Source organism: Manacus candei, unplaced genomic scaffold (genome assembly GCF_025592945.1).
Source record: "Manacus candei isolate 608988 ecotype Guabito, Panama unplaced genomic scaffold, ASM2559294v1 h1tg000056l, whole genome shotgun sequence".
Taxonomy (NCBI): Eukaryota; Metazoa; Chordata; class Aves; order Passeriformes; family Pipridae; genus Manacus; species Manacus candei.
In genome coordinates this window covers 836,043-850,778 of record NW_026138104.1, presented here as the reverse complement: position 1 = coordinate 850,778, position 14,736 = coordinate 836,043, and the positions used below count along the sequence as shown (strand labels likewise).

General features: G+C 39.9%; 1 protein-coding gene across 1 annotated transcript in view; it reads right to left on the bottom strand.

Moving 5' to 3' along the window:
• The window catches only part of CALCR (calcitonin receptor), a 160,100-nt gene that overhangs the window by 8,706 nt on the left and 136,658 nt on the right, over positions 1 to 14,736 (bottom strand). Inside the window, exons 10-13 of the mRNA XM_051802185.1 lie at positions 11,975 to 12,035; positions 11,812 to 11,878; positions 9,114 to 9,332; positions 641 to 682 (exon numbers count right to left, since the gene is read on the bottom strand). Of these exons, the coding sequence (XP_051658145.1) occupies positions 641 to 682; positions 9,114 to 9,332; positions 11,812 to 11,878; positions 11,975 to 12,035 (389 nt within the window). The remainder of the gene's footprint in view (positions 1 to 640; positions 683 to 9,113; positions 9,333 to 11,811; positions 11,879 to 11,974; positions 12,036 to 14,736) is intronic.

Below are 14,736 nucleotides of genomic sequence, written 5' to 3'. Positions count from 1 at the left end.
AAAAAAAAAAAAAAGGTAGTGAAGTGGACCTAAAAACCAGTGTAGGTGTATATACATATATATGCTCTAGTTGTAAGAGAATGGGAGAGATCTTTGCCTCAAGGACTTTTATTTCTCAATTACTACACAAGAAACATTGACTGTAAAAAGGCCAGTGCTAATCCTCGAAGGAGTGAAAGTAATTGCACTCTTCCAGCTCTGGCAGTGCTACCAGGAATGGCCTCTGCCATGGCTCTGGGCCTGAACGCAGCACTGGGTTCTCCAGACAGACCCCTGAAGGTCCCCACTGCTTACTGCGGTCCTTCCCGTTGTTTTCAGGCAGGAAGGGGAGTAGAGCATTTTTCTCCTTTACTTAGACCTCCATATCAAACTGCAGATGGTAGGGGAGAGTCTCATGCCTGTACCTCATTAGGTGCCATCTGCTTTGTAATGGTAATGCACCTGGTTCATCTGCTCAGAGACATTCAAGTCACACTCTGCACAGAGCTTTCAAAAACACACACAGCTGCTTGTCTATAGAGTAAAAGCAGCTTCGTGTAGTTTCAAAATTTGTGGTGTGACATGCTTCACATCTGCATTAATGAACAATAGAGTGACTATTTTTCAAGTTCTGGTAATTTTCTGTATTTCACATACTTACCTCACCATTGAAGAAGCAGAATATAGTAGCCACGAGTAAACCCTAAGAGAAAGGAAAAGAAGAGTTTAGGAATCAGAACATGTAAAATTCTTTAGTGCAATTTGGAAATTTGGACTTGATGGATACAAAATAAAAACATTAGTCTGCTTCCTCTGCATCACAGACACTCCCCATCTTTCACAGTTACGCTATTAAAGGGATTTTTGTCTTTTTATCCTATTTTACCATTTTCTTCTCTATTATTAGCATTTATAGATTATCTGTTTTGTCTATGAAGTTATTTATATATAAGAGATGTAGAGAAGGAAAATTAAATGATTTGTAAGATAGAGAGATATTTTGCTTACAGCTGAGAATCACACTGCCACTGATTTTTCTGAAGAGATGGCAGAGGAATTGTGTCCTATATGCTGCCACTGACTCGTAAGAGTGCAGCTATCCAGTTAGAAGTGTCAGCCATGGAGAATCCAGCTGTGCCAGGAAGGCTATAAATTGAATTGTATGTCAGGATAAGTCAACTTGTATGTTGGGCATCACAATGCACAGACGGGATGTGAAAAGAAGTGTAAGTGGTCAGAAAAAGGAAAAAACCCACAAAACAGATGAGTTACAAGGAAGGGGAGCAGAAAAAAAAAAAAAAGAAAGATACTGCAGATCATAGCTTAGTCCTTAATAGCTTTAAATTAATTTAATCATCACCACAGTTGTTCAGATAATATTTCACCACTGCTACAAGATTAAGCAGGGCCAAGGCAGGAGTATGAGATGAGAAAGCATGAAATTAATAAAAGAGAAAATTCTTGCACAGAGAATCTGCCATTCAGGATTAGGTAGTTACACTGGTCCATGTCCTAACTTCATTCGCTCTTATTAAAATAGCATTACATAGTATCACTGGGAGCCAAATGCCTTCATTTTAAATTACTTAAAGCAGTTATTATAAGCTAAACGTACAGCAGTTTGTGAAATTGAGGAGAAAACTGCAATGTAGCTTGTGATCCCAAGGGCTGCTTTGAAGAGCTTTACAGCTCTATCTTTTTTATAAAACCTTCATTTAACTGATTACCAGTTAAACTGTAGCTAATGCTTTGTAAAATGTCTTGGACTCTCAAATGTATATGTTGGACCACAAACACAGGATAAGCAATAACTGTTTTAACAAAATGCCTATATATTAAAGATATACAGGCTGGTTTGAACATGTGCTGACCATCTCAATTTTGACAACTATTTTACTAAAATAGATTTTCCTGATGCAGAATTTGTAATTTGACATAACTTCAAATATCAACATAGAAAAACATGTAGAAGAAGGATGAAGGGTAAGTATAGCGAGAAAGTTTTTTCATGTTTTGACAAAACACTATTCTCAAAAAACTCAAATCCCAGCCTACAATAAGCAGTGCACATCAGTTTGTCCATAAGCTTTGGGCTGAGAAGCACCAAAACCTTCCTCCTCCAAAGCAGGAGTTTGTCAGATCAGACATCCTCAAATGAAAATTTTTGCAAGGGGAGAAATTGCGTCATTTTCAGCTGTCCTGCATTGATGCTCTTCGTGCTGTGTGCACTGCAGTGCTGTGCAGAGTCTTGCAAAACACCTGCTGTTGAACTGCACGGTTCATGGTTCAGCAGGGGTCTCACTATTTTGCTAAACGTTTTTACTAACAGCAGTCAGTCATAATGGCAAATGATCTCCTCTGGGAGCAGGGATGCTCGATGGACAGTCCCCAGGAGGCATGGCACACACAAAAACCAGCAAGAGGAGAGAAAGAAGCAGAGAAATTTTTTCTGAGTCTGTTCTTCAGTGAGAGTGTTTAAGGAGAATTTGGGAACTGCAGTTCACCTAAAGACAGAAATTGAACCCAAACTGTTGAAGTGAAGCCATTTTCCATTTCAGTTCCTGTATGGTATTTGAATTCCTCTGTCACATCCTGCAATTGCCCTACTTTTCTTCTGTTTGAGAGTGTAGTTCCCTTACCTAGTGTCTCCTCCAAACAATTTCTGACAGAAGAGCTAAAGAGGAAGCTGTGGTGATGCTCTATATCCCCTTCAGTTGTTCTTCTAGTTTAGAGTGAACTGAAAGTACACCTGGCTCCTTGTTATTTTGAAACCATGCATATTGTACATGTTCTGGCTGAAGAAATTACCTTCTCTAGTCTGTCCCATATATATTTCATTGCTTTTCGTCCACCTGCCATGGCCCTCTGGGCTCCGTCATCAATATTTCTATCTATTATTTCTATTTCTATTTCTATTTCTATTTCTATTTCTATTTCTATTTCTATTTCTATTTCTATTTCTATTTCTATTTCTATTTCTATTTCTATTTCTATTTCTATTATTTCTATTTCTATTTCTTTCATTTTACACATAAAGTTTTACCCATAGTTCAAAGGACTATTGTTATCTTCATCTGTAAAGCTACAGAGATACCAGTAGCAGACACCAGCTTTGTCTCTTTGGAGCCAGGAGGGCTTGGGATGACCATAATTCTACAGTGGATCTATTATAACATGTGACAGACTGGATGCAGGTTAATTATTTCATTTAAGGCCCATGGGCTATTTCTCATATCTCATTGACATATGTCTTCCATATTCTCTCTAATTGCTGCTGGTTTTTGCTCAGGGTGCAATTCTTGCTGAGGATGAAATCCCTAAGTCAATTGTATCTCTCTTCTACTGTGTAGAGTTGTTAAATTGACCTGTGATATACTGTCTGCTCCCAGTAAGATAATCTTGGCTGTGGTATTGAAAGCAGAAATGAAAAATATATTTATTTTGAGATTAAGGCCTTTAATGACTTCTGAAATTCTTTATTTCTGGAATTATGTGAAGAACAGATGAATGTGGCTTTTGGCTGAATTATGCCTTAGGGATTGTCCAGAGTCAGCAACTCTCAGACCTTCATATACCTTATTGATACTGTAGTGAGTTTTCCCCTGTTTTTAAGTGCCTATACTGGTCCAAGGACATTCTTTGCTTGACAGGTATTTAATTTGTATCTCCGTCTCCTAGAAGACATAAGTGTCTTGAAAAGAAGTTCCAGTAATTTGCTCAGGTTAAAAAGAAACAAACAGAAAATACCTATGCAGATACTGCAAATTTACATAGGTTTCTGGTACCTCTTGCTTTTTTAATTCTATCTTATGTCTCCATAAAACCAAGAAAGCATATATAGGCATACTTATTCCTGACCATGTTTCTGCCCTAATTGATTACACACTCTGTGGCTGTTAAGGCTTTAGTGGGATGATATATTTATTTCTGATGGTAGATGATGATGGCACATGTAATTGTACAGATGGTCATAATAAAAATAATCAGTTTTTGATTCTCTGTGTGGACTTTGGTCAACATCCATTCACTTGTCACTTTTGGATCTGAATAGATAGCAATAAAAATCCACCATGGCCAAGGTTCTTCATAGAAGTATAATTCCATTCCCATCTCTCTCATTTCAGCAAAGATAAAAAGCTTTGAGAAAAACAACAGTGTTCCTCACCATCTTCATTCACAGCAACAGCATCTCTGAGGTAAATGACTGGGTTATAAATTGTTCATTTATGTCAGGTGAAGAAAAGAAAAGCAAAGTGAAGAATCTGTCTGTGCAGTTTCTACTGCTACTGAGGTGGGGAGATTGTCACAAGAGGGCTGAAGATGGTAACCCACCTGCTGCAACATGATGGAGACATCCCATCAGCCAAAGCTCATGCTTCGCTTCTTCTCCTACTCTCTACTGGAGGTTTCATTACTGTAATTTTGTGCATGAAGTTTTCAGACAAAAATGGCACTTTATAATATCCAGCTTTCAAAAAAGTATTTTCCCCAACTTTTATTGGCTCAAAATATTAAAAAGTTTTAAAATTACTAATAACGCAAAAAGAAAAAAAAGAAAGGAAATAAAAAACTCCCACTTATGTTGTCAAAAGCAGTCCTATAACCTTAACTTTGCACAGAAGGAGAAAGTATTTCTGTCTGATGTGACATCACAGAGGATATTTATTTCCCTATAAATTGAGAAACAGATGGAATGAATACCTTCTAAAATGCATTCAAATATCTCACTATTTTTAAGAAGCTGCTTTTAAATGGGTTAATTTTATTCTGCATAAAGCTGCATAAAAAGCAAAATTTAAAAGTTGGAGGCAGTGGGGATATATATGTGGTCCAAACCCACGCCTAAAAGACTCAAAATACCCTTGTACCACATCAGACCTCTGTGAGCTGCATTGCCCTGCCTAGCAGGGCAGGTGTTTCAGTCCTGAGGTGCTGCTTGGAAGCTGATGAGTGGCACAGAAGGGATCTCACTTGCAGAGAAAGAAAACTTTGATTATTCTCCGTTTAACAGATAAAACTTTTCATTTGCCAATAAAACTCAAGGCCTTATGCTGAATAGCAATTTAATTTCTCATTAGAGGAAGACTTGTACATTTATGGCTACAGTCAGCAAGGTATTGCGAAGAATAACTTTAAGTGCTTGTGTACTGCTGTTGGTTTGGGGGCTGTTCCTCCACTGCTCCCTCACAGACTTCCACGGCTCTTCTCTGGCACAGTGACAGGGCCATGTTATGTAACCTGGCAGCCTCTAAAATCACAGCTTGAAGGTGCTGGAGACAGAATTCAGTAAGATGGGACAAGTGGTGGAGGGAGCTTGCAAGCAGAAGTTTGTTAATCCCTGGGCTTGTTTTGAGAGCATCTGGGCGGAATGTGTCTATAAGTGGGACTAACTGATGCATCATAGAGTTATTAAATTTTTCTGTTCTTCCCTTTTCCTTGTGAGGCCTTTGCTGCGGACTGACATCAGAAATCAGAAGTTGGGATAATTGTCATTAGTTAGCAGAACCTCTGTCAGAAACACAGCACCCCAATCTCTTTGCAGCCTGGGACTTTTCCAAAGATTTTCAGTGGTTCCCAGGGTGAAGGAGGTGGCAGCAGCAGCCCCAGGGCTAGCAGAGGTGCAGGAGGCCCTGCCAGGGTGTCAGGCACAAGCCACATTCTCTCTTGCTTTGTCTCGGAATGGAGAGCTGAGTGCAGGACAGAGGGTTGTTGCTGCTCCACTCCTTTGAAGGAGGCACTCTCTTTGCCCCGGTGCACCATTTCATCTTCATTGGCCGAATGATGGGGCTTTTCAGGCTTTTTACAGATGTGTTTTCATGCCAGAGGTGTGCAAGGAGCCAGCACATCCTGTACCATAATGCTTTACACCCTGAGGGAGTTTTCATCTTTCATGTGTTTTCAGCATCATCTAACAGGCTTTTTAAGGTAAATCTGCAACTCACTGGCTTTCTGGAGTGCAGATGTTTGCTTTGTGATGCCTAATTTAGGAGCTCTGTTTAATAAGTTAGCTGTGTGTTCACCAGTGTACCTACAGCACCCCAATCCATGCATGTCATTCCAGTTAAGGTGTGCTAGTTTTGTGTGGGGTAGTTAATTTTCTTCATAGTAGCTATTATAGGGCTCTGCTTTGGATGTCTGCTGGAAACAGTGCTGATAATCCAGGGATATTTTAGCTATTGCTGAGCAGTGCTTGCACAGAGCCAAGGCCTTTATTGCTTCTCATTTCACCCCACCAGCGAGTGGGCTGGGGATGCTCAAGGAGTTGGTAGGGGATGCAGCCAGGACAGCTGACCTCAGCTGATCCAAGGGATATCCCAGATCATACGGTGTCAAGCTCAGCATACAAAACATGGGAAAAAGAAAGAGGGGGATATTTGGAGTGATGGCATTTGTTGTCCCAAGTAACTGTTACGAGTGATGGAGCTGTGCTTTCCTGGGGATTGCTGAACACTTGCCCTCTCATGGGAGGGTGTGAGTGAATTCTGTGTTTTGTTTTGCTTGAGTACATGGCTTTTGCTTTACTTATTAAACTGTCTTTATCTCAACCTGCGAGTTTTGCCACTTTTACCCTTCCAATTCTCTCCTCCATCCCATTATGGGGAGTGAGTGAGAGGTTCTGCGGGGTGAGTTGCTGGCTGGGGTTAAACCACAATGTAAGGGTTAAAATATCTTTCTTTTGCCTCATGCAATCTTCAGCATTCTGGAGACTGAAGAGATGATACTGGTGATGATGAGAAGAGATACTCCTTTCTACTTTTACAGGATCCATGAGAGGTTGGCTAGCTGGGCTGGAAAAGTACACACATTCATATTTGCAGCGCGAAAGCCAGTCTTCAATTTTTTTATCATTTACATATCTGCTCTATGAATCTGTTAAGAAGAATCTGGTCTATGTGAGAGAGACATACAGTAGACATACAGTGTTTGTGAATTGCTCATACAGGCATATTTGAAAAAACATTTCTGCTTAAAATGGTGAGCACTGATGACAGTATCGCAAAAAGAGCAGGACAATTCAAAACCAGACTGGCTTCTGTTATTCAAAAGTGATTTCGGCAGAGGAAACCAAGCATGTGACACCTTGATGTGTTGTTTTTCTACTGAGAAACCATTCTCTGAAAGAAATACCATTACATGGTTTCTTGTGTGAAGAAATTCTTTCTCATCTTCAATCCTCTGAGTTTTACAATAAACTGCAGTGCTTGTTTGCGCCATTTCTGTGTACATGAACTGCATAACACATATCAAACCTTCATGCTCACTTAAAGCAGTGACATGCTGTTGAAAAACCATCTCTCACTCTGTTCTATAAAAGGCATAAAAATTACTCATTTAACCAGTGCAGAAATGGAGAATGTATTAAATTCTCCACCAAAAAAAAATTCATATTGCGCCCATGATGCCTGCTTGTATATGACTGACATACTACGAGGTGCAAAAGCTAATAGACTACTGTTAGTTTCTGGAGGGGCAGGCTGTGATGTGGTTTATGAAAGCACAATAGCTAGGAGGGAAACACAGCCATTACAAAAGCTGATACAATATCTGCTAATTACATACTCAGTCCTAATAGAAAATGAGCACCAGAAGAATGATTATATAGCTGGCTATCTTAAATATGCATGCAAGAAATGGTTGGGAAAGGATTAAGAAAGTTTATTTTAGAATATAATTAAAAATCCACTCAAAGTGGAAAAGGGAGCATCACAATCAGCTGCAGTTAGCAGGACAACTGCACAGCCCTCCTGAAAGGTCACATTTTGGCAGGAAGCACACTGAGATTATACTGCAGAGATATCAAGAGCTCTTCTGTGAGAGCAGAAGGAACCCATCAGAGATGAAACTTTGTCACCTTGGATCCCTCCCTCACCCAATCCCCTTCATCAGTACAACTTCCATTTTAATCTCAGTTTAGTGACTTTCTAGTGCATAATGATCACAATTAGAATTGTTAATTAAGACAATTATAATTGGTTTTGCAATTTTCCAACAACCTCACAGGATTTGCAAGCTATTTTAAGAGTAAAGTGATTATTGTAACACTCTCTTATTCTAACTTGCTAAAACTGTAAGCAAATAACTTGTCACCAGAAAACTAGTTTGGAGATATTACTTTACAGCTCTTACCACCAAAGATGTGACAGTAAAGGTAACAATAGAAGAAACAGACTCTCATTCCTTTAAAGCAGAACTGTAACATAAGATGACATACATTTCAAAAACCTATAACTGCAGTTATTCTATGCATGCAGTAGCAGGCACACCCACAGTTTTGAAGGGATAAAGGCAATAAGCAGGAAATAAAATCTGGCAGGATGCAGAGATTTTGACAGCATTATTTATCCCTTCATTTATGAAAAAGTACCACTGATTTTTTTAAGCTGTTTTCTTACTACAACAGTAACATTATTTCTGCATTTAGCTTCTGTATGAAAGGAAACCAGAAGTAGATCACGGTATTCACCCATGTTGATCACTGTTCACAAATGCATTGGAAATCTGCCTTTCCTAGTTAATATAAGACTGGATATATTCCAGTCAGAAAACAAGATAAGCCAGCATTTAAAGTCAATTAGGTTTGTTTTGTTATCAAAAGAAAATAAACCAGACTTGCTGAATGATGCTATATTTTCAAAGCACTGATGAAATCAACGTCAGTCTTGTAATTTAAACTGCCTAGTAATGTAATTCTAACTCCTAAATGAAGCTTAATTGTCTCAGTGTTTTCTTCTGTGTGTTGGCATTCCCTCTGTACAACAGTTTGCATACACAGCTGATTTTAATATTAACTTCACAGCACCAGTTTCAGTCAACTTGAGCATTTCAACAGAAATTGTGTTGGAACACAAAAGCCCTCTGTGAACTCAGTTTTCTCTCCACAGTTTAGAAATAGTGTAATCTGATAATTTTGACTAGTTATTACATTGTTTCCCCTATCTTTTCTCTGTTCTTTACACAGTGGTGCTGCTTGTGCAAAGGCAGATAATCCAATAATGTGAAAGTGTTTAGAAAAGAACAGAAAACCCACAGACATTTTCAGCTTCAGGGAAAAAACCCTGACAACAGTATCTTTGAGTAAATTAGCTTAACAGCAAACACTTTAACTACATTGAAGTTGCTACCATATAACATACCTGGTAATGCATTAATATATGCATGATGTAATCATATATTTCTCCAGCAAGTCGGTTTTCTGGTCTCCAGGGAATAATAACAAACTGAATTCCTAGTAAGGGCACCAGGATTAAAGTAGCTCTAACAGCTTTCATATACATGTTGGACTCAGCACGGTGGGTATCTCTCAGCTTTGTCACCAAAACTCGGACAATGTTAAGCAAAAAGAAAAAATTGACCTGCAAAGCCAAAGCCATTGTAGGTGAAAGCATTCAAATTAAACAGACACCAAAATAAAAGTACAGAGCACATAAATAGCAGTAAAGTGCAGCTTTTTAGCTTTATTGTATCTCATAATGGGCAGCTCCTGGGGAGTCATGTCTTGGTAAGTACCTTGAAAAGATAAATGTACCAGAAACGATATGTTAAGCAGCTCTACATGCTTAGGAAGCCTGCATGGATGCTTCAGGCAGGCAGGGATCCGTTCTAGGAAGCACTGGATGTTTTGACACTGATGTGGGCAAATTTAGGATTTCCAGGGAACACTTAATCTCATTTTCGTGTCTAAAGTTTAAATGAGGGGGACGAATTGCCCCCTAGAAGTAACCAGTCTAACAGTTACTGAGCTATCTTGCCAGGTGAGACAAACCCCAGCATGTCCTTGGGAACATGGGACTTATGGGAGCACATAATTTCCCTAAGGAATATTCTCCTTGGGCCAATACCTCAGGTTTGTGAAGTCAGCATGGCATTAAGGCTGCTCTTGAGGAAAACCTAGGCTACCCCTTGCCTCCACCACATTGCAGGGACCTCATGGTGCTCTACCCACAGGTAAAAGGAAGCACTTGCTATCTAAGGGCAGAAATGCCAGACACTTCCGAAAATTTTGCCCCTGACCCTTACAGTCAGCGATTCCAAGCAGCTCAGCATCTCATCTCCTCAGTCACTTCTGGAAATCTGATCTCAGCACAGTGGAACCTGCCCTTGACCCCTGGCTTCACAGAGAGCTCCTTGTGGGATGTGCTGAGAGCCTGCAGGAGCAGGGAGGGCAGACCCAGGCTGACAATGAGCCCAGTGGTTACCCTGTGGAGATCACAGACTTCTCCCTCTCCAGTGTACCCAGATCACTCTTTTCCACTCTGCTACACTAAAATCAGGCATCTATGCTTTGGAACTTTATTAGACATTTTTGGGGTGATTTTTTAAAAAGAAGTATGGAAGTTGTATAACTTACATAGCTCAAATTCCATAGATAAAACTTCAAACTTTAATAGCTCAAATTCCATAGCTAGATGGGAAATTTCAGTTGATTCTTTCAGAACGATGAATCAGTAAGCTTTGGCAAAGCATTTCATCACTTCTTAACTACACTGAGAGACCTTTCAACTGTTTTACATTTGTTCTCTACTGGAAAAAAGGAATAATAAATTACTTCTCAGGTCCCATTCAGCATTAAATCTAAACCTTATTCTTCATCCTATTCTGACTTCACTCACTCTGCTTAAACTTCACTTTTAGCATTTCTGGAAGTAACCAAAAAAGTGGAAAAAAGACTTTACAAAAGTAAAAACCTTTGACTCTTCTGAGTCAGTCTGTCACTGTGGGATTTTTGTAGCAAATCAAGCAGGACATTCTGTACACATTGACAACTACACAAGAAAAGTAAGAGTGGAGATGGCATAAGAACAAGCCAGAAAATACAATGCCTTATTTTGAAAACAGGTAAAGATTGTTCTTTTTTTTTTCCATGAAAACCAGTCCCCTCTCTTTCTGTTGTGGCTAAGATGTACAGACTTGGATCATGATGATAACATAAAGGTCGAATGGCCTCTCCTACATGTTAATTGGCATTAAAAGAGCAGATGCAATCAATATCAAACCAATAAACCCCAAATAGATGTGATTCTATGGGACGAACAGACTATCTCTATGACAGGGAAGGATGGGCTCCTTCGCATTGCTGATGTTCAAGATTGCTTCTCAAGAAAGGGCAGAAAGTTGTTTCTTTATTCAAAGGTGTTCCCAGTACTCACTGCCCTACTGTTTGATTTTGAGGTAATAATTGCACATACATCCATGCAGTGTTTGTAAGCATGAGGCAGCTCAAAAGCTGAAAGTTCATCTTGTGTGACACAAACTTAGGCTTGGGTTGAATAAAACCCTTTCTGCACCTTTCAGGAAGGTCATGCCAAACAGCACTACTGGCATACCACATGTTGTGTGTATGCACATTGCCAAGTTGCACTTCGAATCTTGTCCTTCTACTCAGACAGCCCAGTTCAGTCCCTTCCCTGGGACTTGTTTAGCTCCCTACCTTTGGACCATAACAGTTCAGTGACCAGTAAAACTCATGCTGAGCAATCAGCCTGTGCTCAGCTCACCCCAGCTAAAGCATAGCTAAATGCCTCATTGATGTCACATAAATGCAATATATATTCATCATAAATAAGTTACACTGGGATAGAGTGACTGTCCTGATTTTCTAAAGCAGCTAGTGAGTCTGTTTGCCTCAAGAGTCTGATTCTTTACTGGTAAGTCCCTTTACAGGGACTTGTTTTTCTGAAGTATTGAGAACCTGTTCTTGTAACACTGAGTACAGAAAGTCCCTTGCTACTTCTGAGTTTTGACCAAAACAGTTAAAGTACAAAAACTTCTACTCTGTATAGATTAGCAGCATTTCTAAAATACTCAACAGTTAATAGCAAATAATATTCTTACCAATAAAGCTGCCATTACAGGCCCATGAACAATATAGAGCAAGTGTGTGTCAACACTCATCCAGCAGCTGGAAGGGAAATACAACATTTATTATTAACTTGAATAAAATTTGCTGCACAGTTAAATACTGCTAAGTTCCTTCAAAAATAGATATGATACTCACTTGTCATTGAAGTATCTGGCTCTTGCAACAGCATGAATGGATGCTGGCATTAAAGGGAACCCTGAAATGATTAAAGTTATAGATCAGTCTTGGTATTTGTTTAACTTGAATTTCATGTATCTCACACACTAATAAGTCTCTTGTCTACAAAACACATGGATGTGAAATCACAGCTTTCAGGAAAGAACTGTAATCCATTGCACTCAGGCCCTGGCATTACCTCAGTGGTGAGATGAAAAGAGATTAATGTTCAAGGCAGGCCAAAAGGAGAAGCAAAGCCCACAGACCATACTCTTCTGGGGCATTTCAAAGCTGCTGCCAGGCTCCCCTGAGCTGCTGTGGCTTGTGCAGGGAAGGGTGTGAGCAGGTGGTGTGGGAAGAATTCAGGGATCATTCTGTTCTCAGAGGAGTATTCCCTCAGGAAGCCAGGGACACTTGTTAAAACCATGTAAATAACTATTGAGCAAGAGAGAGGCACATGTGTGCCAGATTATGGAGCAATAAATAACAGAGCAAAGAGTTTCTCTTTTGGAGCCAATGGTACAAGTAAATATTTGGAGCCAGGAGGTTTTTGGGGGATGGGGATTTATAATATCTTCTGTAGGTTCCCAGCCCCTGTGCAGCCAAGCCCACCCCATGTAGCTTTATGTTCGTAGGGAGATGAGCTGTGGATACCATAAATCCACATAAATACTGTGGATACCATAAATCCTGACTTATTTGTGACACCTCAAGGGAGGCCACTTCTCTGACAGGGAGATGACAGGAGCAAATTTGCACTGGGCTTGGGGACATGCCATGTGCAACAAAGTGGAAAGCTCAAGTTCTTATTTCCAGCCTGACACTGAGAGTGACAGTCTGGTCCACTCCTGTCCATCTTCCTTCAGCTTGTATGTCATATTCCTCTCCAACAGGCTAAGAAACTGGAACTGGTGAGCCTGCACTATAATGCTGACTCCAGTTTGTACAACCTTGCACATACAGACAGCTGGCCAGGGGGGAGATGATGTACTGCCTTGTCTGTCCTTTGCAGAGAGCTTGGAGTACACCTTTGGTGTTACTGCTGCTTGCTCCCTAAAAATTATGGATGTTTCTACTGAGTTTTGGACATTCTATAATTATAAATGCAAATGTGTAAAAATATCCCGCTGATACCATGATTAGTCAAAGAGGGAAGAACACGGTTCCATGTTTCTTCAGGTGTTAGTGATTTCATAAACAATTTTAGAAGAATCAGAGAATCCTTAGCCATATTGTGGAGAGTGAGAATAAAATCAAAAAACTACGTAAATAGGCTGCTCTGATGTCTCCAGGTATCTTTAAGCAATAGCCACTTATTCTATTGCCAAAAAAAAGTTCTTATTGCAATTTACCTTGGGAGGACAGTGCATCTGTGGGAGAACAAACTGGATTGCCTTTTCCTTTATATGTTGTTAGACAATGACGAGTTGGCCTCTGGCTGCAAAATGCCTTTTTTTTTGGGTGATGATGCACAGTAAAACAACAAAAAGCTCAGAATAAAAAGAAGGGAGTTTCCAACCTCAGGGTGAGCTTATGGCACTGACAGCTTGAGAAAATCGTTTTGATTGGGAAATGGAGCAGGTCTAGGCCAGTTTTTTTGACAGACTGAAATGCAATTTTTAAGGGGCCTTTCTGCAACAGCAAAAATTCTTCAGCTGAAAACTCTGGCCTGGAGTATTGCAAGTAGAGTGAGCCACATAATGCAAAGAGACCTTTCTTCTTCTGCTAAAAGCATTAGGATATTTGGTTCATAAACTCACAAGCAAATCTTAAAAATACAATGGAAAGTCATCACTAGTCGGTTGCAGGGTAAGAAGCTCATGACTCTCTACAGCTCAGATTTCCAACTGCAGGATGGATGGGCTCTTCTCTTGTAAAGGGCCAAAAGGCCGAGAGTTATTGAGAAGTGAAGCACCAAGGCCTGTGGGGTCGTGGTAACAGGTATCACTGCAGAGTCCCACCAACACATGGGGATCAGTGAGTAACGTAGAGGAGGTGTTATCCCAATCATCCCAGGAGACGATATGATATATCCCTTTAGGTCATGCCAGGTCCTTTATAGCACAAACTGGCAATTATGTCAATATTTCCAGTACAATTTGGGAGGCACTCAGTTTTAGTACTGTCCAAATAAAGGATTCCCTTTTGACTTTTATATGGGTGAAGCTGCCTGAAGCATCCAGACAGAATGGACTGTAGCTGGATGCACACAGTCGGTACTGTTTTATTTCCCTCCATAATGGTGATTTCCTGACCCAGTGAAAAAGAAAAAATGAGCAACGACATCCCCAGTGGCAGTTCCCAGAGAAGGGTCAACTGATGGCAACAGCCTTGAAATACATCTGTCCAGGTCAGATTTCATTTGATCACCTCAAACCTTTTGTAGAAGTTTTTGTATTTGCTCAGACTTTTACTTTTCTTATAAAGTTATTTTAAAAATGTCATTAGTGATTTTTCCAAATAAACTGTATCTTCTTGGAAAGGGATTAGCAACAGCAATGAATAATGAGTAACTTCATCTTGTGTTGTACATTTGCTTTGATCTCTTGAATTGCAATTCAGAGCACTGTCTACTCTGGTTGCTCTGTATTGCTCTTTGGAGAAACATATCTCTCTCCATTGATTAACACAGCTGGATGTTTAAAGTTAGACTGTGTTACTACTGCTTCTGGAAACAGGGGAATTACACTGATTCATGCAAATTTAAGGGATGGCCAGATAGTCCTAATGAGATTATTTTG